Here is a 21,000-nt window from a genome sequence, read left to right on the forward strand (position 1 = left end):
TATTATGAAAAAAACTGTTCAGTTTTGGCAGTGCTGCTCAGCCATCAAGCCAATAAAGCACTTTGCATTGAGAGTGATTTGGAAGTTGGGAAGAAATATGGGTACTGCAATGATAATTAACAAAAAAATTATGTGTGTGTGTGTGTGTGTGTGTGTGTACAGTGTACATACAGTGAGTGCCATAATGGTTGGGACAAACATATTTGTTTTTGTTTTTTTGGCACTGTACTCCACAATTTTAGTAATCAAATCAAAGAATTCACATGTGGTTACAGTTCATTCTCAGATTTTATTACAGGGCATTTTCTTACATTTTAGTTTAACCATGTAGAATTACAGCACTTTTTATATGTACTGTTTCACAGCACTATAGTAGGACATTTGGGACAACTGGCTTCACAGTATTTCTGATTAGTCAGGTGTGTTCAATTGCTTCCTTGGTGCAGGTATAAGAGAGCTTTCAGTATCTAGTCTTGATTCTAGGCTTTTGATAGCCTTTGGAGTCTGTTATCAGCATTTGTCAACATGAGGACCAGTTGTATCAAGAAATCCAAGCCATTATGAGGCAGAGAAATAAGAAAAAAGACAGTCAGAGACATAGGCCAAACCTTAGGCTTACCAAAATCAACTGTTTGGATCACCAATAAAGAGAAAGACAGCACTAGTGAGCTCAGTCATTTCAAAGGGCCTGGTAGGCCAAGGACAACCTCTACAGTTGATGATCAAAGAATTCTCACTATAGTAAAAAAAAAAAAAAAAAAAAAAAAACTACCCATCACCAATCCAAAAGATCAGAAACACTCTTCAGGAGGCATGTATAGGTGTGTCAGTGATTACTGTTCACAGAAGACATCCCAAACAGAAGCTACATATGCTACAGAGGCTACAGTGCAAGATGAATACTACTAGCTACAGTAGTTGCAAAATCAGGATGGTTACAGTTTGCTAAGAAATACCTAAAAGAGCTTGCAGAGTTCTGGAAACAAGGTCTTGTGAACAAAGGAGATCAAGATTGACATGTATCTGTGTGATGGCAAGAGCAACATGTGGAGGCCAAAACGAATTGCCCAAGATTCAAAGCAGCGCTTTGGGCATGGATGGCTGCCACAGCTACTCACATTGATGATGTAACTGCTGATATAAGCAGCAGAATTAATCCAGAAGTGTATAAAAGCATCTTATCTGCTCAAATTCAACCAGTTTTTCAAAGCCAAAAACTGGAAAATTCTTGAGCGGCCAAGTCATTCACTCAATCTGAATCCAATTGAATGTGCATTTCATATGCTGAAGAGAAAACCTAAGGAAACTAGCCCCTGAAACAAGCAGGAGCTGAAGATGGCTGCAGAACAGAATTGGTAGAGCATCACCAGAGAAGAAATTCAGCACTTGATGATGGCTATGGGTCCCAGTCTTACAGCAGTCATTGCATGCAAAGGATATGCGACAAAGGACTAAACATGACTACTTTCATTTTTTGTCCCAGACATTATGATGCCCTGAAATGGGGGCTATGCAGAAAAAAGTGCTGTAATTTTTACATGGTGAAAGCAAAATGTATAAAAATACCCTTTAATAAAAGGCGGAAATGTGCACTTTAACCACATGTGAATTTTGATTATGAAACTTAAATTGTGGACTACCAAGCCAAATCAAGAAAGAAAATATGCTTTTTCCCAAGCATTATGGTGCCTACTTGAAAGAGCAGAAATGGGGGACTGGAGTGGGGGTTGAGTTATGCAGATACACCAAGTGGCAAATGCCAGGAGACAAGGAGATAGAGAAGAGCACATAATATATAGGCATATGGGGAAGTGAAAAGGGAAAGAGGGATGCTTGTTGTACCAATTTTGGTTTGTTAAGCTAATGGACAACAATTTGACATCTGTTAATTAATTCTGATTATTAGACTGAGACTGAGGGAGGGAGTAGAAAGAGATGAGTAAAGAGGAGGAGCAAAGACATGAGGTGAGAGGAGGTAAGTGAGTGGGACAGGGGATGAGGGGACATGTTAGTAATTAAAATGGAGGGAAGCTGAAGACACAAGCGCATGCATACAGCTTGGGCAGATTGTTGAACATCGGGTGAAGGGAAGGGCAAATGGACAAAGTGAGGTCAAGTAGTATGATTAATTTTCCAGCAGTGAGTGATGCCATCCACATCAACAGAAGCATTACTATGTGTGCATAAGCACTCTTTGTGTTCCACAGTCAGTGCTGCTCTTCATGCCATACAATAGCCCATAGGGAGGTTAAGCGAAGTTCTCGCCAAACGGCATTTCCGGTATATTACTACATGCTATGCTAGCACATTTCATCATAGATGGCAAGAGCGACAACTTCATAAAAGCAAATGAAGTATTGAATCGTTCTGCACCACAAAATTATAAGTCTACCGATGACAGACTTCTGTCAAAGAACGAGTTAATTTGGGAAATTGTGAGTGACTTTTTTAATGCGTGCGGATTGGGATGACAGATTACTACAAACACCCCTGCCGATGTGATGTGAAAAGGGAAGCAATATGGGAGAGGAAGTTTTTGAATACCTCGGCAACCTAAAAACACAAAATGGGGTGTTTTAATAATAATTAAAATTCTCTTGTACTCAGCATATAGCAATATATTTAAACCCTGAAACACATACTTTGAACCCAGGCTTAAACATTACGTAGAGTTTGCTTATATTTAGCTTTTGCTGCTCTATTTCATAGGGGAGAGTATACTGGAAGTATTATTTCCGAAACTTCTGCTTCACCTCCCTATTGTGATATAGCTGTACGAATAAACCTTTCTTCTCACAACAACACCTCATCATATCTTTTAATGAAATGAAGATTGATTATTTTCACATCTTTGGTTTGGTCCCATTCTTCAATGAAACAGACTTCCTGTTGCCATTCTTCATTCCGTAAAGAAGTGCTGCACCTGTATCAGTGAGAGACTGATGGGGGAGGCAGGAGTTAAAATGTGACATGCACACAGCCAGTGTCCTGACTGGATGCTACAGATCTCCCTGCGCTGAACTATAGCCCTCTCTTGCACCCCCCAGGGGGCCCCGCTGACTCCAACGCTGTCTTGACATTCTCATTAATTAGGTTAACTGAAACCTTGAACTGAGCCACTTTCTTGATTGAACCCCCCCTTTAAAGAGTCTCCACTAAAAAGGCACATTAATTCTGCCTCTGTGGATGAGTTTCAGAGCCCCTCCTTGCTCAGTCGTATTGTTTCATAGGGCTATCAGACAGTAATTTGCAATCTGGAGCTGAGACAGTTGGGACGAATAGGGGAACAAACCGTAAATACAGTCAGGATGTCATCCAACCAGACAGGCCGAGAATTTTATTATTTGTAATAGAGATTACCAAAGGGCAAAGGGTTTCTTTATTTACATAAAATGTAGACAGGTAGCTCTACATGATTACAAGCTGGTCCGAAACCTAGGACAGAGGGTGTCCTTTAGACAAGTAGACCAGTAATAGACAACTCAAGCACATTATCATTCATACTGTTCCATGCAAATTTGACTCCTAGAGCACAGCACAGACACACTACATACAATACAGAACTATAGCTAAATAAAGCATCAACACAGAGACACATAAACACACACAGACACATACACACACACACACACACACACACACACCATTGAAAACAGATACTGTAGATGAACATACATAATAAAACACAAAACAAAAACAATGTACATGCTTGTGTGTGCAAAAGGTACACACATGTAGAACCATAAAGTAGTGTTCATTACCTGTGTGTCTGTAATGGAACCAGAATTGTTCTGGGGGACAGAGAGATATATGTTTATGAACAAAAATTAATTATTTATGAATGCTGTGAATATAAACAATTAAATAACAGAATGCATCACGTAAACATTGTTGCAGTACTATTAATAATGCATTTTATTACAGAAACTACACTAGAGTATTAGGAGTGAATACTGTTTCAATATTTGCAGTTAACAGTGTGTATCATTGAAGGAGGTGCTATGTTTGTATGGCTATTTCTGGTATCTGGTATAGTTCATAGACAAAATTGAACCAACAGTCTAATGAAATTGAGGGGAAAAGGCAGGTATAAAATAAACAACACATTTTAGAACTGCACCTATTCTTTAATTTAAAAAGTTGTTTTATTGAGCAATACTATTTTTCTCAAAACCGTAGGTATAAAAAATTATTGGCACCCATAAATGTACAATAAAATTCTACTTAGAAGGCTGTGAAAAAGTAATACAGTTCCTTAAAACTGAGATGAACTTAAATACAATGCAGTGAAAATTTATTTGCCCCCTTCCTGATTTCTTCTACCATTGCATATTTGTCACAATGAAGGGAAGGGCACATGGACAAAGTGAGGTCAAGTAGTATGATTAATTTTCCAGCAGTGAGTGATGCCATCCACATCAACAGAAGTATTACTATGTGTGCATAAGCACTCTTTGTGTTCCACAGTCAGGTCTTTAGATATAATGTAATATTAGACAAAGGGAAACTGAGTAAACAGAAAACACATGTTTACAATTATTAATTAATTTATTTAATTAAATATGTTATCAAACACCGATATCTCCCCTGTGAAAAAGTAATTTCCCCCTTAAACTTAATAAAGATGGTTGAACCATCTTTAGCAGCAATAATTGCAACCAAATGCTTCCTATAGTTTGATATCAGTCTTTCACACTGCTGTGAAGGAATTTTAGCCCACACTTTTTTCCAGAACTGCTTTAATACAGACAAATTGGTAGGTTTTCAAGCATGAACTGCTCATTTCAGCTCCTGCCACAGAATCTCTATTGGGTTCAAGTCAGGACTGTGACTATATCACTCAAAAACTTAAATTTTGTTTCTTTTCAGCCATTCAGATGCGGACTTGCTTTTGTGTTTTGGATCGTCGTACTGCGTAAAACAATTATGCTTCAGCTTCAGCTCACGGTCGGATGACTGGACATTCTCCTTAAGAATTTTCTGATACAGAGCAGAATTCATGGTTCTATCAATAACAGCAATTTGTTCAGGTCCTGAGGCAGCAAAGCATCCCCGCACCATCACACTACCACAACCATGTTTCATTGTTGGTATGATGTACTTACAGTGAAATGCTGTATTTGCTTTACGCCAGACATAATGGGACCCGTGTCATCCAGAAAGTTTCACTTTTGACTCATCTGTCCATAGAACATTATCCCAAATGCTTTGTGGATCATCAAGGAACTTTTTTGCAAATGTGAGAGGACCACTGCTGTTTCTCTTGGTAAGCAGTGCCTTCCGCCTTGCTATTCTCCCAAGAATCCAATTTCTGACCAGACTCTTTCTTATTGTGGAGTCAACCCAACACTGGCCTTAGCTGAGGTTAGGAGGCCTGCATTTTTTTGGATGTTCTTCTGGTATCATTTGTGACTTCCTGCATGAGTCATCGTTGCACCCTTGAAGAAGTTTTTGCGAGCCGGTCACTCTTGGGAAGATTCACAACCATTCTCCATTTGGAGATAATGGCTCTCACTGTGGTTCAGTGGAGACCTAGAGCCTTATGAATGAACCCTTTCTAGACTGATATATTTCAACAACTTTATTGCTCATCTCTTCTGGAATTTCCTTTGATTGTAGCATAGTGTGCTGCTGGAAACTTTGTGGTGACTACTTCACTCTGATGGTAAAGATCTATATGAGTGAGATTTAACAGGGCTGGCTGCAATCAAGCCTGATTATGAATGAAATTGGGTTAACTAGTTGATTTAGTAACTAAGGGGCAAATACTTTGTGTGATATGGGTGTTTGTTAACTTTTCATTAAATAAATCAAAGCAAAAGAAGGCTTCCCACACCAAAGATTCCTCAAACAAATACAAAGCAAGCAAATACTTTTCCACAGCACAGTATTTAAGTTCATCTCAGTCTTAAGGAACTGTATTGTGACCTTTGATCACTTCCAGTTTCACTAGGGTATAAAAATAAGATAACATGCATGTAAAATACACCCTTGTCATCCAACACCAGGGAAGTCAAAGAAAGGATGAATCAAATCAGATAATGGGTACAATAAATACATAAATGGCTAAATATACCACTAAGCACAGTTAGAAACTGGTGTGACACCAGTTTCTTTTTTCAATATTTTATATATTTATAATTTGTTATTTTTGTTGATTCCATTGAGTCACCAATAAAGTACAATATTTCCTATGTGTGAAAATGACAATATATAGTGCCTTCCAAAAGTACGTTAATGGTAGGGTGAAATTTGTTATTTTTGCTAAAATACTTTCTGGTTTGAGATAAAAAGATGAATATGAGGCAACAGTACAGAAGTAAGTTTTTATTTCTTAGGCATTTTAATGGCATATACGTTTTCACATATTTACATTTTACAGTAGAAGCTGTTTTTATGTTCTCCTCCAATTTTCATTCTTTGATCTCAAATCCAATTGTCATAAGTCTATAGCAAAAATAACAGATTTCACCCCACCAATTTTTGTGCATCTTTATCAAGGTTGCCAGTAATCCTACTCCTGGCTGTCAAATTACGTTTACCACCTAGACACAGAAATACAATGGGATATAATGTTGTGTCTGAATATGTTTTTGGTAAGACAATCACTTAAGCTTAGCGTGGCTGCATGCAATGTGATAGATGGACTCACCCCTTTGTAGTTTTGTATATTGTCGTAGATGTGAGCCATATTTTCCACCCACTGTGTGTATTGTTGTTTCTCTTCAGGACTTCTCATGTGGTTTCTGGGACACAAAAGATTATTTTTTTATGTCCTACCAAGTAAAACATTCAGCGCCCTGTTATAAAAGTTAAACAATAGCACCATCTGTAGTTTAAATTGGGAAATAGACTATGTAACCATATTTTGGTTTCTGTAAAATAAAGCGTCACAATGGTCATAATAAATGAGAGGGGCACTGTTAAAATTCTACACACAATGCACATGATTAGAACACAGTCACCCAGAGAATATGTTGGTGCTGCTGTACTAGATGTCAGTCTTATCCTCAAAAACGCTGTTGCTTCAGATGACTTCACTTCAGGCCTATTTTAAATCCCCTCTTCCTCTCCAAAATCATGAAGCATGTGGTGGCCATCCAACTTCATTTGAATTAAATCCACATAATTTTATGCAACTTTTCCATCAAACTAATACAGGTAAAAACACAATCTCGTCTGTGCACCAACTCCTTTCACAAGAGAATGCAACATGCAAGAACTTCACATCGCAAAACCTGAGCTGGGAACTTGCTAGGGAAATAGGAAATCCTGTCGTTCTGTGTCAATGTTCAACTGTGTGCTCTTGAACAATTGAACACTCATTTCACAGAGAATAAGTCCTGATTTGTGAACTTTTTTTTTTGTTAAGAAATGAAAAAGATCAACCCCCAGTACAAGTTCTAGAAATGTTGTATCAATAATTCTCAAATAAATCTCAATGGGTTTGGTGTCCAGCATGGCACACAACATCACGATAATCTGTATTTCAATATCAATATCTGGAAAGGAATCAAGTGCAACCCAAGATTTTATTTTTATTATTATTATTATTATTATTATTATTATTATTATTGTTGTTATTATTATTATTATTGTTACAACATCTACAAAGGCAAGTGTCCTGTGTAAAGGTCAATGTCTTTACTCTGACAACTTACAATGCTCGTTCCATCAGTTTCCTCTGAGTCTCCCCCTCACTCAGAGCATCCTTATAACGGCCTCTTACAGCCAATGCAGCGCAGGACTGGGAGGCATTGAGCTGAAGTATAGACAAAGAGAGCGAGAAAAGGACCTGGGAGCTGACAGAGAGGACAAATTAATGCATGAATTGTGTGGGAATTGAAGAAACTTCAGAAGAAGAGTTTTATTGGAGGGTTCTATCTTTTATACACCACACCCACTGACTGCCCAAAGGTTATATAGTACACTCCCTCAACAATGACAGTAAGAAAAATACAGGTCAGATAAATAAAATATTTGTGCAACTTACGGGCACCTCTACCAAAACACATCAGCAAACTATAAACCATGGAAGACTCAGGGAACTGCAGTCAGCCACTCACCTATCCTGAGTTACTCTCCTGTCTACTGAGAGTACTCTGAGCACTGTCTGTCCATCCATCCTTCTGTATCTGATCTGCAACTGAACGAACACACAGCCACCCGAGAGCAGGACTAAGAAGGAAAAAGAAAACATAGTCTAGTAACTTGTAAGACAGCCCATCAGAGAAATAGAGTACTGAAAGCACAGTCTGGTCTTGAACAGTCATGCTAACTTTGTGTGTCTTGCTCGCTTGCTCGGAACCTGAAGGTGATCTCTTTGTCAGCAGTCACATTCCCCACCTCCCTGATCGCCTTGTGTCCCTGCTCCCTCTCTCCTTTCACAGTCCTGGAAACAGAGAAAGCATTATGGGAGATGGCACAGACAGTTAGAGTATTAGCCTTAGCCTGCAGTATGCGTATAGATGTATAAATACAAGGACACACAAATTTACACACACTCGTACACTGACACATACATAAATGTATCACTTAAATTTATAAGTATGGAGGATTTCAACATGCACTTCTCAATATTGAAATATAGCTCATCCTTAAATATGTTTACAGAATATGAATAGACCCTTTCACAGAAACTCAACTGGTCCTACTCTAAATTAGGGTTAAATCTCTTCAATAATACACTGCATCGTCAAAAGTAAGTGGACACCGGGCATTCAACATCTCATCCAAAATTATGGCCATTAATATGGAGTTGGTCCACCCTTTTCTGCTATAACAACCTCCACTCTTCTGGGAAGGCTTTATACAAGATGTTGGTGCATTACTGCAGGGATTTGCGTCCATTCAGCCAGAAGAGCATTAGTGAGGTTGGGCGCTGATTGGGTGATTAGGCCTGACTCGCAGTTCAAATGTGTTGGATGGGGCTGAGGTCAGGGCTCTATGCAGGCCAGTCAAGTTTTTCCATGCCTTTTGACAAAACCATTTCTATATGGACCTCACCGTGTACACCGTGCTGAAACAGGCAAGGGCCTTCGCCTAGAATGTGATCATATGCTGTAGCATTATGGTTTGCCTTCACTGGCACTAAGGGGCCTAGCTCAAATCATGAAAAACAGTCTCAGACTAAGGGGTGTCCAGATACTTTTGGTGATAAAGTTTCAGTTGCATGTTTGCATAAACAATCCAATAATACACTTGATCAAAGTTCATATGAATTTCACATGTTGTTTATGAAAACAAAGGAATGGAGTGAAATCTGCGTTAATGTGAGAATAAAAGGCAGGTAATAGCTGGTCGAAAAAGCTATAGAACCCCCCATATATAATGGCTGTACAACACTCCTTTTTCACTCACAGTGTGGTGGGTAGCAGCAAGGTAACACTGCAGTGTGTGGCCACTATCCTGCTCTCCAACACCTGCTGGAGCTCTGTTTGCAGTTTGTTTGGATTGGCAATCACTACCTGAGAGAAGAGACAGGACATGCCCAATCACAAAGCTTAAATCTGCTTTCACAATCTAAGAAGGGAGAATTGGGAGCAGGGGACACGAATGAGGTCTTACCTTCCCTCCAGTTCTGTCAGCTAGTCTCCCCAGTTCATGCAGTCTACAGTCTGTTCCCTCTATAGACAACACTGATACAAGTATCCTGAGAGAGAGAGAGAGAGAGAGAGAGAGAGCGAGAGAGAGATGCACGCTTACTCCAATGACCAGGTTACCGCCTGCTGAAGATGAAAAAGAAAACCTTCTAGAGACGGCCAACTTGTAGCCTTCCCCCTCACGAGTTCCAGGCAAAAACAATAAACTAAAACAACAAGCTAAAATAACGAAGACAAAAGAAAGTAAAACGGCATGACCACTTTCCCATGTGCTGCCCATAGCTGGCCCGCTTTCCAGCCGGCACCAGCTCCTCCAGCTTTTCTGTGGTGGATTGCTTTCTTTTTCTTTCCTCTCTTCGAACAAAACTCCAAAAATAAAACGAACCAAAAATCATAACCGCGCTCTCGGCATGAGCTCCCAGTCTCGGCCTCCTACCGGAGAACAGGGCACACTTTAAATACCAGGACTCTAATTGGTAATGCTCTCTAAGTGCATGTGCCCACTGCCCACTTAACCAGTGAGTGTGGTCCTTTGATTGCCCTGAACTTCTCCCACAAACCGAGCCATGCCACAGTGGCTTACTTGGTTTACATTTTGGCATAAACTTTCGGTTTTTCAGTTTCACGAAGCAAGTTCACAATTCAGCCAAAAGTTGCTGCCAGGGCAACAGAGTTTTAAATCCAAACAAGTGAAACCGCAGGTTTTAGCAGGTTAGCCAGATAACATGGACGTAGCTACACTGTGAAATCACACAGAACAACAGCATAAATTGATGCACCTTTATAAGAGATTCTTGTTGATAAACAAGAAATCATTGCAATACTGTATTTAGAAGGTAAGTTATTAGAGACCAACAAGATCCTTTAAAGGCATACTATGTATGATTTTGCGGCCCTTGTAGACTCTGTGATTGTGAACCCCACTCCTTTGTCCTCAACCACACCCACACAGTGTTGCCAACTATTTTCTATGGAAAGTAGCTAAGGCCTCCTCTATAAGTCGCTAGATGATGTCATACGTTAATTTGCATATGTATGACGTCACCACATAATCATTTGCATATATTAAAAAACGTATGTTAAGCCATGCACGGCGATAGGCATAGCGTAGGTTTTGTGTCTGCCCAAGCTGCATAGTATCTGTTAGATCTGTAGAACATCTACTTCCGTGTAATTACAGCGGCTGACTCTACATAGGTCAATCAATGCTAGAGCACTAGGAAAGGCAGACGTGACGCCATTCACAAATCGGTGAAAGGTGATTTTTGCTGTTTCTCGACAACGAGAATGGAGGTTGCCAAAGTTGCCAGAAGTCGCCAAATTTGTTGTTAGTCGCTAGATAAGTCGCTAGGGAAGGTCAAAAAGTTGCTAGATCTTGCGACTAAGTCGCTAAATTGGCAACACTGCACCCACACCTCCGTTGAGGATGCACCCTCAAGTGCTACAAGCAAAATGCCAGGCGAAGAGGTGAGGTGGTCAGAGATATTGATAATAGCATTTTCAGACACCTCCAAAGAACCCCTTCCCAGCTGTGGTGTGCACCCCAGCTCTTTGAAGAATGTACAAGTTAGTTCCTGGAAGTCTAACTATTGTGAAATGTGTAGTCCAGCAAGCTGGCCCTCAAGATTAAGGACCTTGCTGTCAAGGTGCTCAATAAGCTAAAAACGGTGGCAGACGAACTCCTCCAGGAAATTGCTGTCCAGAAGTACGATCATCCTGCAACCTTAACACAGCTTTGGCCACATTTTAATCCCCTGACTATGTCCCTATCTCTCTCTATGTCTAGATAAAGTTACTCCAAAGACGAAGACACTAAGACCAGGACTTAGAAATGCATTAGGTGGCTTTGAACAGCTAGTAGCAGAAACCGGAAGGGCAAAACAAGGCACATTTAACTAATGTTACGCAATGAATTAATCAAGTGGATTATAATTATCTAACTTAGATTTTTATAAATGGCATTAACTGAATAAAATAACCTTGTACTAGGTTATATTTTATTTAGATCTTAGGACAACCTAAATTTATCTGAACTGGGTTATAAAAAACTTGTTAAGGTTAGCAACTTAACAACAGTGGCAAATTATCTAACAACAGTTAGGATTAGTCCTGAGAGTACGAAAAACACAAAACAAACAACAGCAAGGAGGTGGCAGAATTAGCTAACCAGTGCTTAACAGTAGAAAAGGTAGAAAGTTCCCTTTCTGTTCCCTAACGGAAACAAAGATTTTCACCTTAGGAGCAAAACCGTATTATCTTATAATATGGGTTATAAAAACTCAAATTAAATATCAATTACACACTTGATAATACATCCTCCAACAAATTTTTCCTAACTCTGACAAACTCCTTCTTCTACAATTTTGTGCCTGGAGTGTGTATCAGGCACAAGCAATCAAGCAAGAGCAAGATTGCACAAAAGTCCTTGTCAGTCACCATGGCATAACTGGATTTGTTCTCTACAAAATGCATAATAATTAATGAGACACTTCCAAGCTAGATGGTGTGATATTATCTGCTCTGCTAGTGGTTTACACAGTCAGGGCTTGACATACTGTGGCTGAATTTGGCCACATTATAATGATATAACTAGGACCTTTTCGGTGGGTTACTACAGTTCTCTAATTTTAGAGTTCCCTATTCTAGAGAATTGATGAGGTAATATACTTTATTAGATGGGCAGCGTCTTCCTGCCCCTTCCCTCATGGAAGTCATAGTGCATCTGCCTCAGTACTTTTAGTCATTCCAAATGGCACTGTTGGTTACATCATGGCCTTAGCTTAGGGCTGTTACCACTGTGTATCATTGCACTGGCTCCATTTATCCTGCTGATACACCTGAGATAGTGAGAATAGTATGTTATTGACCCCTGGTTAACAGCATACTCCCCCAGGTCCTGGTAGAAGATGGTGGAGGACATCAGTGAATGAGGGTCCTTATCATCCACATCGAGGTTCCCCATTTCTGTGTTGGCCTTGCCGTTTGTACAGATGACCACCTACAGGAGAGAATCTTAACTTTCCCCACTGACTTGAATTTCCAACCACAGTCATCATAATCTATATACCATTTATCTAATTCGTTTTTGTGAAAGAGCAAACAATATTCCCAGATTTCCAGCCGAAATAGATATATTTATTGAACATGGGAAAGGAACACCAGAAAACCAGATAAGAGATGTGGACCAGCACAAACTAACCTCTGACCCAGGTTCTCGAGAGGCCATGGTTATGGCAATGAGTGCTGCTGGACCAAGTGCTGTGGCTCCACTCTCCGTAAGCCTAAAGGTGACAGAACAGTAAAAATTCAAACATAAGTATAGCAGACATTGGTTGATCTTCCCAAAAAGTCACCTCCCGTTCTTCCTCTGACAATAATCTGAATTCAATCAAGATTTCTCATTAAATCAGCTGTTTCTAGGAAAACTTTTAATTTATCGCATTTTATCTCACTTACATCAAATCACTCTATAATTCAGATATTTGTGCCGCATTTGTGAGATTTTCTCCAAAGATCTTGTAGGCTTGCTTTTCTTAAAGCCTTCCTGTCCTGCTTCAACCCCTGCATCTCTTATCTCAAGCACAGAACTATGGATTTTTATGTCAAGATGGATTAACTGTTTGATTATGTAGCATATGATCATTACATTCATTGTTTATATGTTGTGTGTTTAAATGCCTTCCTGGTTTGTGCAATTTTAACTTCCTTTGAATAATTGATTGGCAGGGGAAGAAATTTCTCAACACATTCAATCTTAACTGACAAACCAGCTATCACCAATACAGTGGAGTTGTACTCCTATTATCATTAATATTTCCATTAATGCAGTTCATTTGTTGGTACCTTTGTTAGTTGCTAGTTAATTGTTGTCCTTTTTCTGAGTTTGATCATGTTTCATGACTTGTTCTTGTTTTGTTGCTCTTTGTTATTTGTTTTTTACTTTTGGATGAGAGCACTTCCTCATAAATTTCTATCTTCTATCCTCATAAATGTTATAAAATGTAAAAAAAAAAAAAAAGTTTGCTCAGTTCAAAATAAGCATGTTTGTCCATTTATTAATGGTCTTTCTGTTTCTCTTGTGGCTGTTGCTTTCTGTACCTTTGGATTTGTCTCTCCAGGTGCTCGCTGCTCTCTGAGAGAGGCAGTGGGCGGGGGAAGCTCAGTGCTGCCTCCTTCAGGTAATCACTGTCAATGAGCTCTGCCTCCTTGAAGACCCGGGTGGGCACCTCCCCAAGGCCATGCAGTGTCACCTCAAAGAAAAATACAAAAAGAGACAGGAAAAAGAAAAATGATAATGTGGGTGAAAAGAACGAGAAAGCACCATCAAATGAGCAAACATACGGCTATAGACCGTATAGTACCAGACCACAATACAGTAGGCAGATACTAACAGAGAGTGACTTTAACCACAAAAAAACAAAGACATATTGTACATAGTGTACAATAAGCAAATAGGACAAATGCTGTCATGTGGTACAGGCAATACCTGGTTGTTGAAAGTGATAAGTCCCACTCTAGTCTGTGGCTTTCTTTCATTCAGACTGCAAATACACTGTACCATTGCCTGTTGTACACACTGGGGACATCAACATGGGTCATCATCACATCTTCATCATGACTATTATCATTTTAAACAATTACATGACCATCAGAAGCATCATCATTTTCAACAATCACCTGTAATAAAAAATGCCTCCAGCTATGTCTAAACCAATCCTTTCTCTAAGAGAAATGCTTAATATATTTTATAGTTACTTTTATAAGAAAACTATGGTATGTAAAAATATGTCAAGTTTTAAGCACCAGCATAATATGTCCAAGTATGGTTGTGTTATATTTGTTTAGGTTTTCTGGTGGAAGAAGGCCAGAAGAACAGCATTCCACCCATTCAATCCCAGAGACAACATAAGTTCTCTAAGCCTAGTAACCAGGATATGACATCACCTGAAGACGTGACTTGTAGGTTTTCTTCCCAGCTTCAGTCACCTGTGACAGAGAGTGGAGAGAAGGCGGAGTACAATAGACAGAGAATAAACCATAAAATTAGCTAGATTTGGTAATATTATTGATCTCAAACCTGGTCAATGCGTGATAATGCTCAATTAGAAATACTCACTAGTCCATTGTACACCATTAGGACTGGTGATTTATGACTGGCAATCAGTAATGTGGATGTGTGTTTAAAAAAACCAAAAATGATTGAAACTATCAAATTTTAGGTTAAAAGACTAGTCGTGCAAATCTAGAGCTGAACTTTCAAATTTTGATTTCAAGCATTAAGCATTATGTGGCAATAATACACAGATGCAAGACCCTAGCAAAGGCACCCCACATAGATCGACACAGACCAGTGCATACTTGTGAGGTCATAGACATTGATCCTGAGATATCGATACAGAATATGAGCAGTGATTCAGTTGGCAATTTGGCAAGCTCATCAGGGTTCAAGAGGAAAAGACAGTCCTGGCACCCCATTGGAGGACAATTAGGTTGAGAGGAAGGGGGAGTCCCAGGCTCCCATGGCTGGCAGAAGTAACACTTGTTCACCTCGAGAGAAGAACACAGAAGAGTGGAGTGTGTGTGAAAAATAAATGAAACTCTGCATCAAAATGGTTCAGGTTTCAGAATATTTGCAAAAATATTTTTTGTTGGTTAAATCTTGTTATTGCTAATAGGGACAAAATGAGATATAAAAGTTAGGAACACATATACTTGTTTGCTTTGTTTTCCATTGACAGGCCACAAAAATGATTTTCCTTTGTAATTATTATTATAATTATTTTTTGTGACATTTAATGTGTGCTAAATGCTATCTACCTCATTGTGTTTATTCTTCTAATAACCATGTTAATTGGTGCAAATTACCATGTTGTCATAATATGAATCCAGGGCGGATCCACATTGTGAGCAGGAGCTGGGCACACCCTGCATTGTTTGAACTGCAATTCGACAAATAAAAACACAATCAGCATCATACTGGATTTATATTATGTCAGACATCAGTCTAACAGATAATTTGAATGAGTCTGAACTACTAATTAAAATTAATGTGGTACTATACAGAAGCATTGGGTGGAAGTGTCACACTATGTGCATACACACACATTATATATACAAATATCACAGTCATAATTTACCTACCATTTTCTTCAGTCACAAGAGTCCCCAAACTAACAAGAATTACATTTGGGTTGCCTGGCAATGGTTGGTTATCCAGGGATGCTGTATAATTCATTGACATCAATGAGCATTTGAATAAGGAATCATTTAATCACAGCTGGCATCACAAGAACACATGTTCACCTAAAAGCTGGAGTGCTGACTTAAACACCGTGACTGACACTTCTGTGAGGTGATATATGCACCTCCTGTAGCTACTAAGTTGATTGAGTGAGTGGGTGATGTGCAGACTGACACAACAGCTGATATGGCCGGAAACATACTGATGCTGCTCTTTAAGTGATGGACACACTGAAAGAACAGCGGATGTGATTACAGGACAAGATAGGTCTTTCTTAATCACAGCCGACACCATGAATAAATGTCTCAGTGACAAAGGTGCATGCATGTGTATGGTTGTAACATCCATATACCCTTTCCTAAATCAGTGAATATTGAACCAGCTCCTCAAAAAAACACTGACTCTTACCTGGATTGGTGAAGGCTGGGGCGTGAGGGTCAACCCGGGGGGCAATGGGAGGGGAAGGCGTGGAGGATTTAGGCAACAGGATTAAGTATTCTGGGAATCTCTTCATAAAGGAAGGGCGAGGAGGGAGAGGTGGTGCTAGAATCAGAGCAAAACATGACTCTCTGGAATGAGAGTGGGGTAAATCTTACCTGTGGGGTAGCATTTAAATTCCTATTATAGACTGACTTTTCATTCATCAAAAAACTCCCCATGTCAACCAAAAAGTGTGATATGGGGAACAGCCAATTAATCAGCTATCAATGTGCCTTTGCTATTTCAACAAAAAATAAATGACATTTGGCATCATATAATTAAATGCTATAGTCAATGTCATATGTCATTACTTTTAATAAAACCTAGTAATAAAAGAGCTGCCAGGGGGCCTTCAGATGATGGGAAGTTATTGAAAGCTTCAATCACAAAACATACATACCTAAGTAATACATCTGCTAAATCAATAACACAAAGGAAACAATTAATAGTATATAAATATAATAACCTCTTCACTTTCTGTAGATGTCACACTCTCATAGTGTGTTTGCTATGAAAGGGGAAAAGTTTGTTTGCTTTGTATGGGGGTTCTGGAATATTACAGTACCATGGACACAAGACGGCTTTGGGTCAAAAAAGGTTGAGAACCACTGGAGTATTCCATACACTAACATTTAGGAAACATAAGCTCACCTGACTTTACAGGTAACTTTCTGTTAGCCACACTGAGAAGATCCACCCCACTGCCTTCTGGGATATTATATGAATACTCAGGATCTAATGGATGCTCCTCAATCTTTGGTTCTTCCTTGGGAAGGTCATAGGTCAGCCCCTGCTCTTGAGAGCTGGAATTGAGGTCTTTGAGAGCCTGTGAAGCAGGTGCTGGAGGACAAAGGTTGTCCAGCTGGGCCCTGATTGGTGGAGGTAAAAGAGCTATATGAGGAAGAAGAGAGAAACTGTGTAAACACTCATTGTAGTCCCATTCAGTGTCAGTTCTGAGACTGTGCTGTACGCTGTCAGGTCCTACAAAGAGTTTAGGTTACACTCACTGACTGATTATTCTGCCTCTTACCTTTTCTGAGCACTGCTGGTGATGACTGAGGTGCAAGGGGCCTCCCTGGACCCTCTGGGGCAGGGTCGCTAGCTTTAGCTTTGAGGAAGAAAGCTGAATTGTCATACACATGCAGGTTATTCCCTGTACTCTTTTGGTTTTCACCTCCCCCCATTTGTCCCAAAATTCTCTTTTCTGGGGAGGCAACTGGAGGCCTGTGAGATTTCTCAGCAGAAGCAGGAGGTGGAGGAGGAGGTGTGCGAGGACGCCGTATTTTGAGAGGAGGGAGGAGAGCTAAGAACAATAGGGTTCCAGTGTAAAACAAGAGTAGCATTTTGAAATATGTCATTAATGAACAGATAATTAGTTCTGTCCTTTGAATCAACAATATAAATGGCAATGACTTCAACAAAGAAGGTAGTTAAATTAGAGAGAACAGAAGAGAGTAGGGGAGAATTTACTGTGTAGAAAGAAAATGAGAGAAAATGAAAGATTAATGTAATTTTCAAAGGAACTTCGCAGTGACTTATATAAATTCATAAACAATAATTAAAAGTTACTGGTTTAGAAAATACACTGATAAGTGACTATATGCATTAACAATCAATGTCTCACCTGAACGCTTAAAAACATTATGGTTTGGTTTCTGGGATGATTTCTGATTGATTAGAGGAGGGATATAAACAAATCCACAAGCAAATTCCATTGGTTGAATGAAACTGTCCTGTAAAAATTGAGATTTGCATATTTGTGTGCTCAAATAATTGATATGTTTATGCACCTACACATTTACATGAAAACATATACACATACATCCACACACATTCATGCACGCACACGTTAGTAGAAAATTAATCTAAGGTTATTCATAAGTCTATGCTTGCAGTCATGTCAGTTTACTGCTCATCCTTTAATATGGAGATAAATCATGGATGATAATCCCTTATGTGTGTCCTGATTTTAAACTTCAATTTATTATCTTCACTAAATATTAAATCCTACCTCCACTGGACTGAACTTTTCTGCCTACATTCAAGATTGTGGTAGGCTACTCATTCTCTCAAGCCCTCAGATAAACCTTGGATTACATGCTATTTATAAACAGCGATTAGAAATGGTTCAGGGAACAGAAATTAAAAACATTTTTTAAAGTGATATCAAGTTCTAAGTGAAAACCTTAATTCTAAATGTTTTCTAATTGTTTAATCTTTTTTTGTTAATTTTGCTTGCTATCTGCCTGCATTCCTCCTGCATTTTACATTACATTACATTACATTACAGGCATTTAGCAGACGCTCTTATCCAGAGCGACTTACACAACTTTTACATAGCATTTACAAAATAATTTCTGACTGTCCATGCTTTTCTGGGCACCATTCAAAGATTCAGAGCCATATCCTGAATGGTTTTTCCAAAATACATTTTTCATTATGGTACTTTTCCAAAAAGAGCTTTTTCAAGAATTTCATGGCAACGCTTATCATTTGATGACACTTCTATGTCATGATGCTTTTATTGAATGGTGTGGTCATCTGCCAGTCAGTACAAGTAGGTTGGGGTCAGACAAGATCATTGGTTGTGCTCACATTCAGAGCAACAGTGTGTTACTGGATCACATGGCCAGCCCAAAATTCTAACAGTAAAGACAAAAGCTTACTTTCTTTTTCATTTTGATCTTCAACAGCTTCCACTGCATCAACTTTACTCCACTGCATTATCCATGCATTTCATTCATGCAAAACGCAGTATTGGTGTGCAGCAATCACCATGAGCAAATGCATTTCTTTCATTCCTGCTGTTCTTTGTTTACATTCATGCCCCACAGCTGTCCTGTCAAACCAGTCCTGTCATTCTGGTTCTTCCCACGCAAGTGTGCCATACATTATATGCAAATGTCAGAAGGACAATGGTTGGGAAAAGGAAAGAATAATGTCTATACATTGTATAGCATAACATAAAGGCATTTGTGGTACACTTCAGAAAGGCACACAGAATGCCACAAACAATGTAGACGTACATAGAATAGACATTCAGTGCAACTCAATACTCACAATAATGTACTGAAAGATTCTGGAAAAGCAACAATGAATCAAATCAGAGAGGTGATCTTGGAGACAGGCAGAAAATAATGCAGAAAGAACATAATATTAAATACCATGGAGTGTAGATATATGGTGAGACACAAGGTACAATACAAATCCAACAGAGAAGGGACACATTGGCACTTACCAGTACCTGCTCCCTGCTTGAAGAGGCAGTCTCTGAGCAGGTCACAGCTTTAGTGAGAAACAAGCGTGTGGGATAGGAGGAGTAAAGTGACAGAAAAAAGGGAGGGGAGAGGGAAGACTATCAGGCACTGTAAAAATGAAAAAGGGAGTGAAACCTCTCACATCTATCTCCATTTTTGCACCTCATAAATAGCCCTGATAATGCAGCTTAATTCCTTGGGAAGTGTGGTTCCATGGATGCCTACAGTACTCACTCTCACTCTCAGGTGGTCTGTTCCATTCTCAGCATGTAACCCCTTCCTCATTTTTCCCACTTTCTCTTCAGTCAAACCCACAGAGAGCCCAGACACAATCTTTCCATTGCACACATTAATATTTATTCAGTATAATTATTTATTTTGTATTTTTTGGTTAACATTTAATAAGCTGGTTTGAATTCTCACAACCCAAGAAACAAGTCATTGCCCAACACACTCTCTGTACACCACCATCAGCAACAGGTCAAGCGAGGACCAGTATACAGATGGACGGAGGCTCCTCTGTGGACAGGTAGAAGACAAGGCACTGAGAACTGAAGTATCAGAATCAATCTACCTAGCTAAATTACATAATCTCTGACCTGTGATATTTGGATAGATATACTGACATGCATATTAAATCTGTAAACATATGGACATGTAGATACAAAAATTAATAATGTAAAATTCCATTTGACATATTCTCTATTTGATTTTAATTCTGCTCGTAAAATAAATTCATTTCTTGAACCATTGCAGATGCAGTATTTGTGCAAAACAATGAAGCAAAAAAAGGAAAGAAACAGCCTGAGAAACAGCCCCCCTTCTGTCATGACCACACTGGAAAACTGCAGCACATCTCAGTTACAATGAATCTAATAATAACTGAATTGAAATAACAATGGTAAGGTATATCTGTACGCACTGTGCAGTAAAAGATAACTTTTTGAAAGCCTACCGTGGATAAATATATCCAATTTAGGGTAATTTCATAAGAGCAAATATAGGGCTGATGAAAGGATCTGACAGGCTCTCTCTCTCTCTCTCTCTCTCTCTCTCTCTCTCACACTTTCTGTCTGACTTTCTCTCACACTCACATACACAAGCAGGAATACACGCACACAGGAATGTTCTGTAGCTCATGGGGGCCTATTTCAAAATCCTATCTTGAGGCCCTCTCCTCTTCTTTTACCGCTGCCCCACCAGTCACTTGCCTATAAGGGCCAACAGAACACCACCAACACCAAAAAAAGCGTTAGAAGAAACCTCTGAACCTTATTCACAAAAAAAAGGTGTTTTTTCTTTCAAGCACTCACAACTGGAATTTTGAAAAGCTGTATTTCAAACAACAAACATTAAACATTGCAGACTGTGCATTTCCATAGCTTTTGGGAAAGGCAAAGGAGGGGCGACACTCGCTGGG

General features: G+C 39.2%; 1 protein-coding gene across 1 annotated transcript; it reads right to left on the reverse strand.

The window, feature by feature from the left end:
* Positions 1 to 2,804: 2,804 nt before the first annotated feature.
* On the reverse strand, positions 2,805 to 19,293 carry LOC118221409 (circularly permutated Ras protein 1-like). Its single transcript, XM_035406457.1, has 21 exons — positions 18,990 to 19,293; positions 17,948 to 18,056; positions 17,354 to 17,626; positions 16,975 to 17,214; positions 16,252 to 16,386; positions 15,744 to 15,824; positions 15,468 to 15,541; positions 14,961 to 15,149; positions 14,547 to 14,588; positions 14,089 to 14,178; positions 13,701 to 13,852; positions 12,802 to 12,883; positions 12,470 to 12,600; positions 9,568 to 9,652; positions 9,361 to 9,467; positions 8,280 to 8,392; positions 8,067 to 8,178; positions 7,662 to 7,802; positions 6,653 to 6,746; positions 3,762 to 3,791; positions 2,805 to 2,939 (listed from the first exon to the last, which is right to left on the reverse strand). The coding sequence occupies exons 1-21, from the start codon at positions 19,026 to 19,028 to the stop codon at positions 2,844 to 2,846; spliced, it is 2,415 nt and encodes an 804-aa protein (XP_035262348.1). The 5' UTR covers positions 19,029 to 19,293; the 3' UTR covers positions 2,805 to 2,843.
* Positions 19,294 to 21,000: the final 1,707 nt, after the last annotated feature.

This window comes from Anguilla anguilla, chromosome 2 (genome assembly GCF_013347855.1).
Source record: "Anguilla anguilla isolate fAngAng1 chromosome 2, fAngAng1.pri, whole genome shotgun sequence".
Taxonomy (NCBI): domain Eukaryota; kingdom Metazoa; phylum Chordata; class Actinopteri; order Anguilliformes; family Anguillidae; genus Anguilla; species Anguilla anguilla.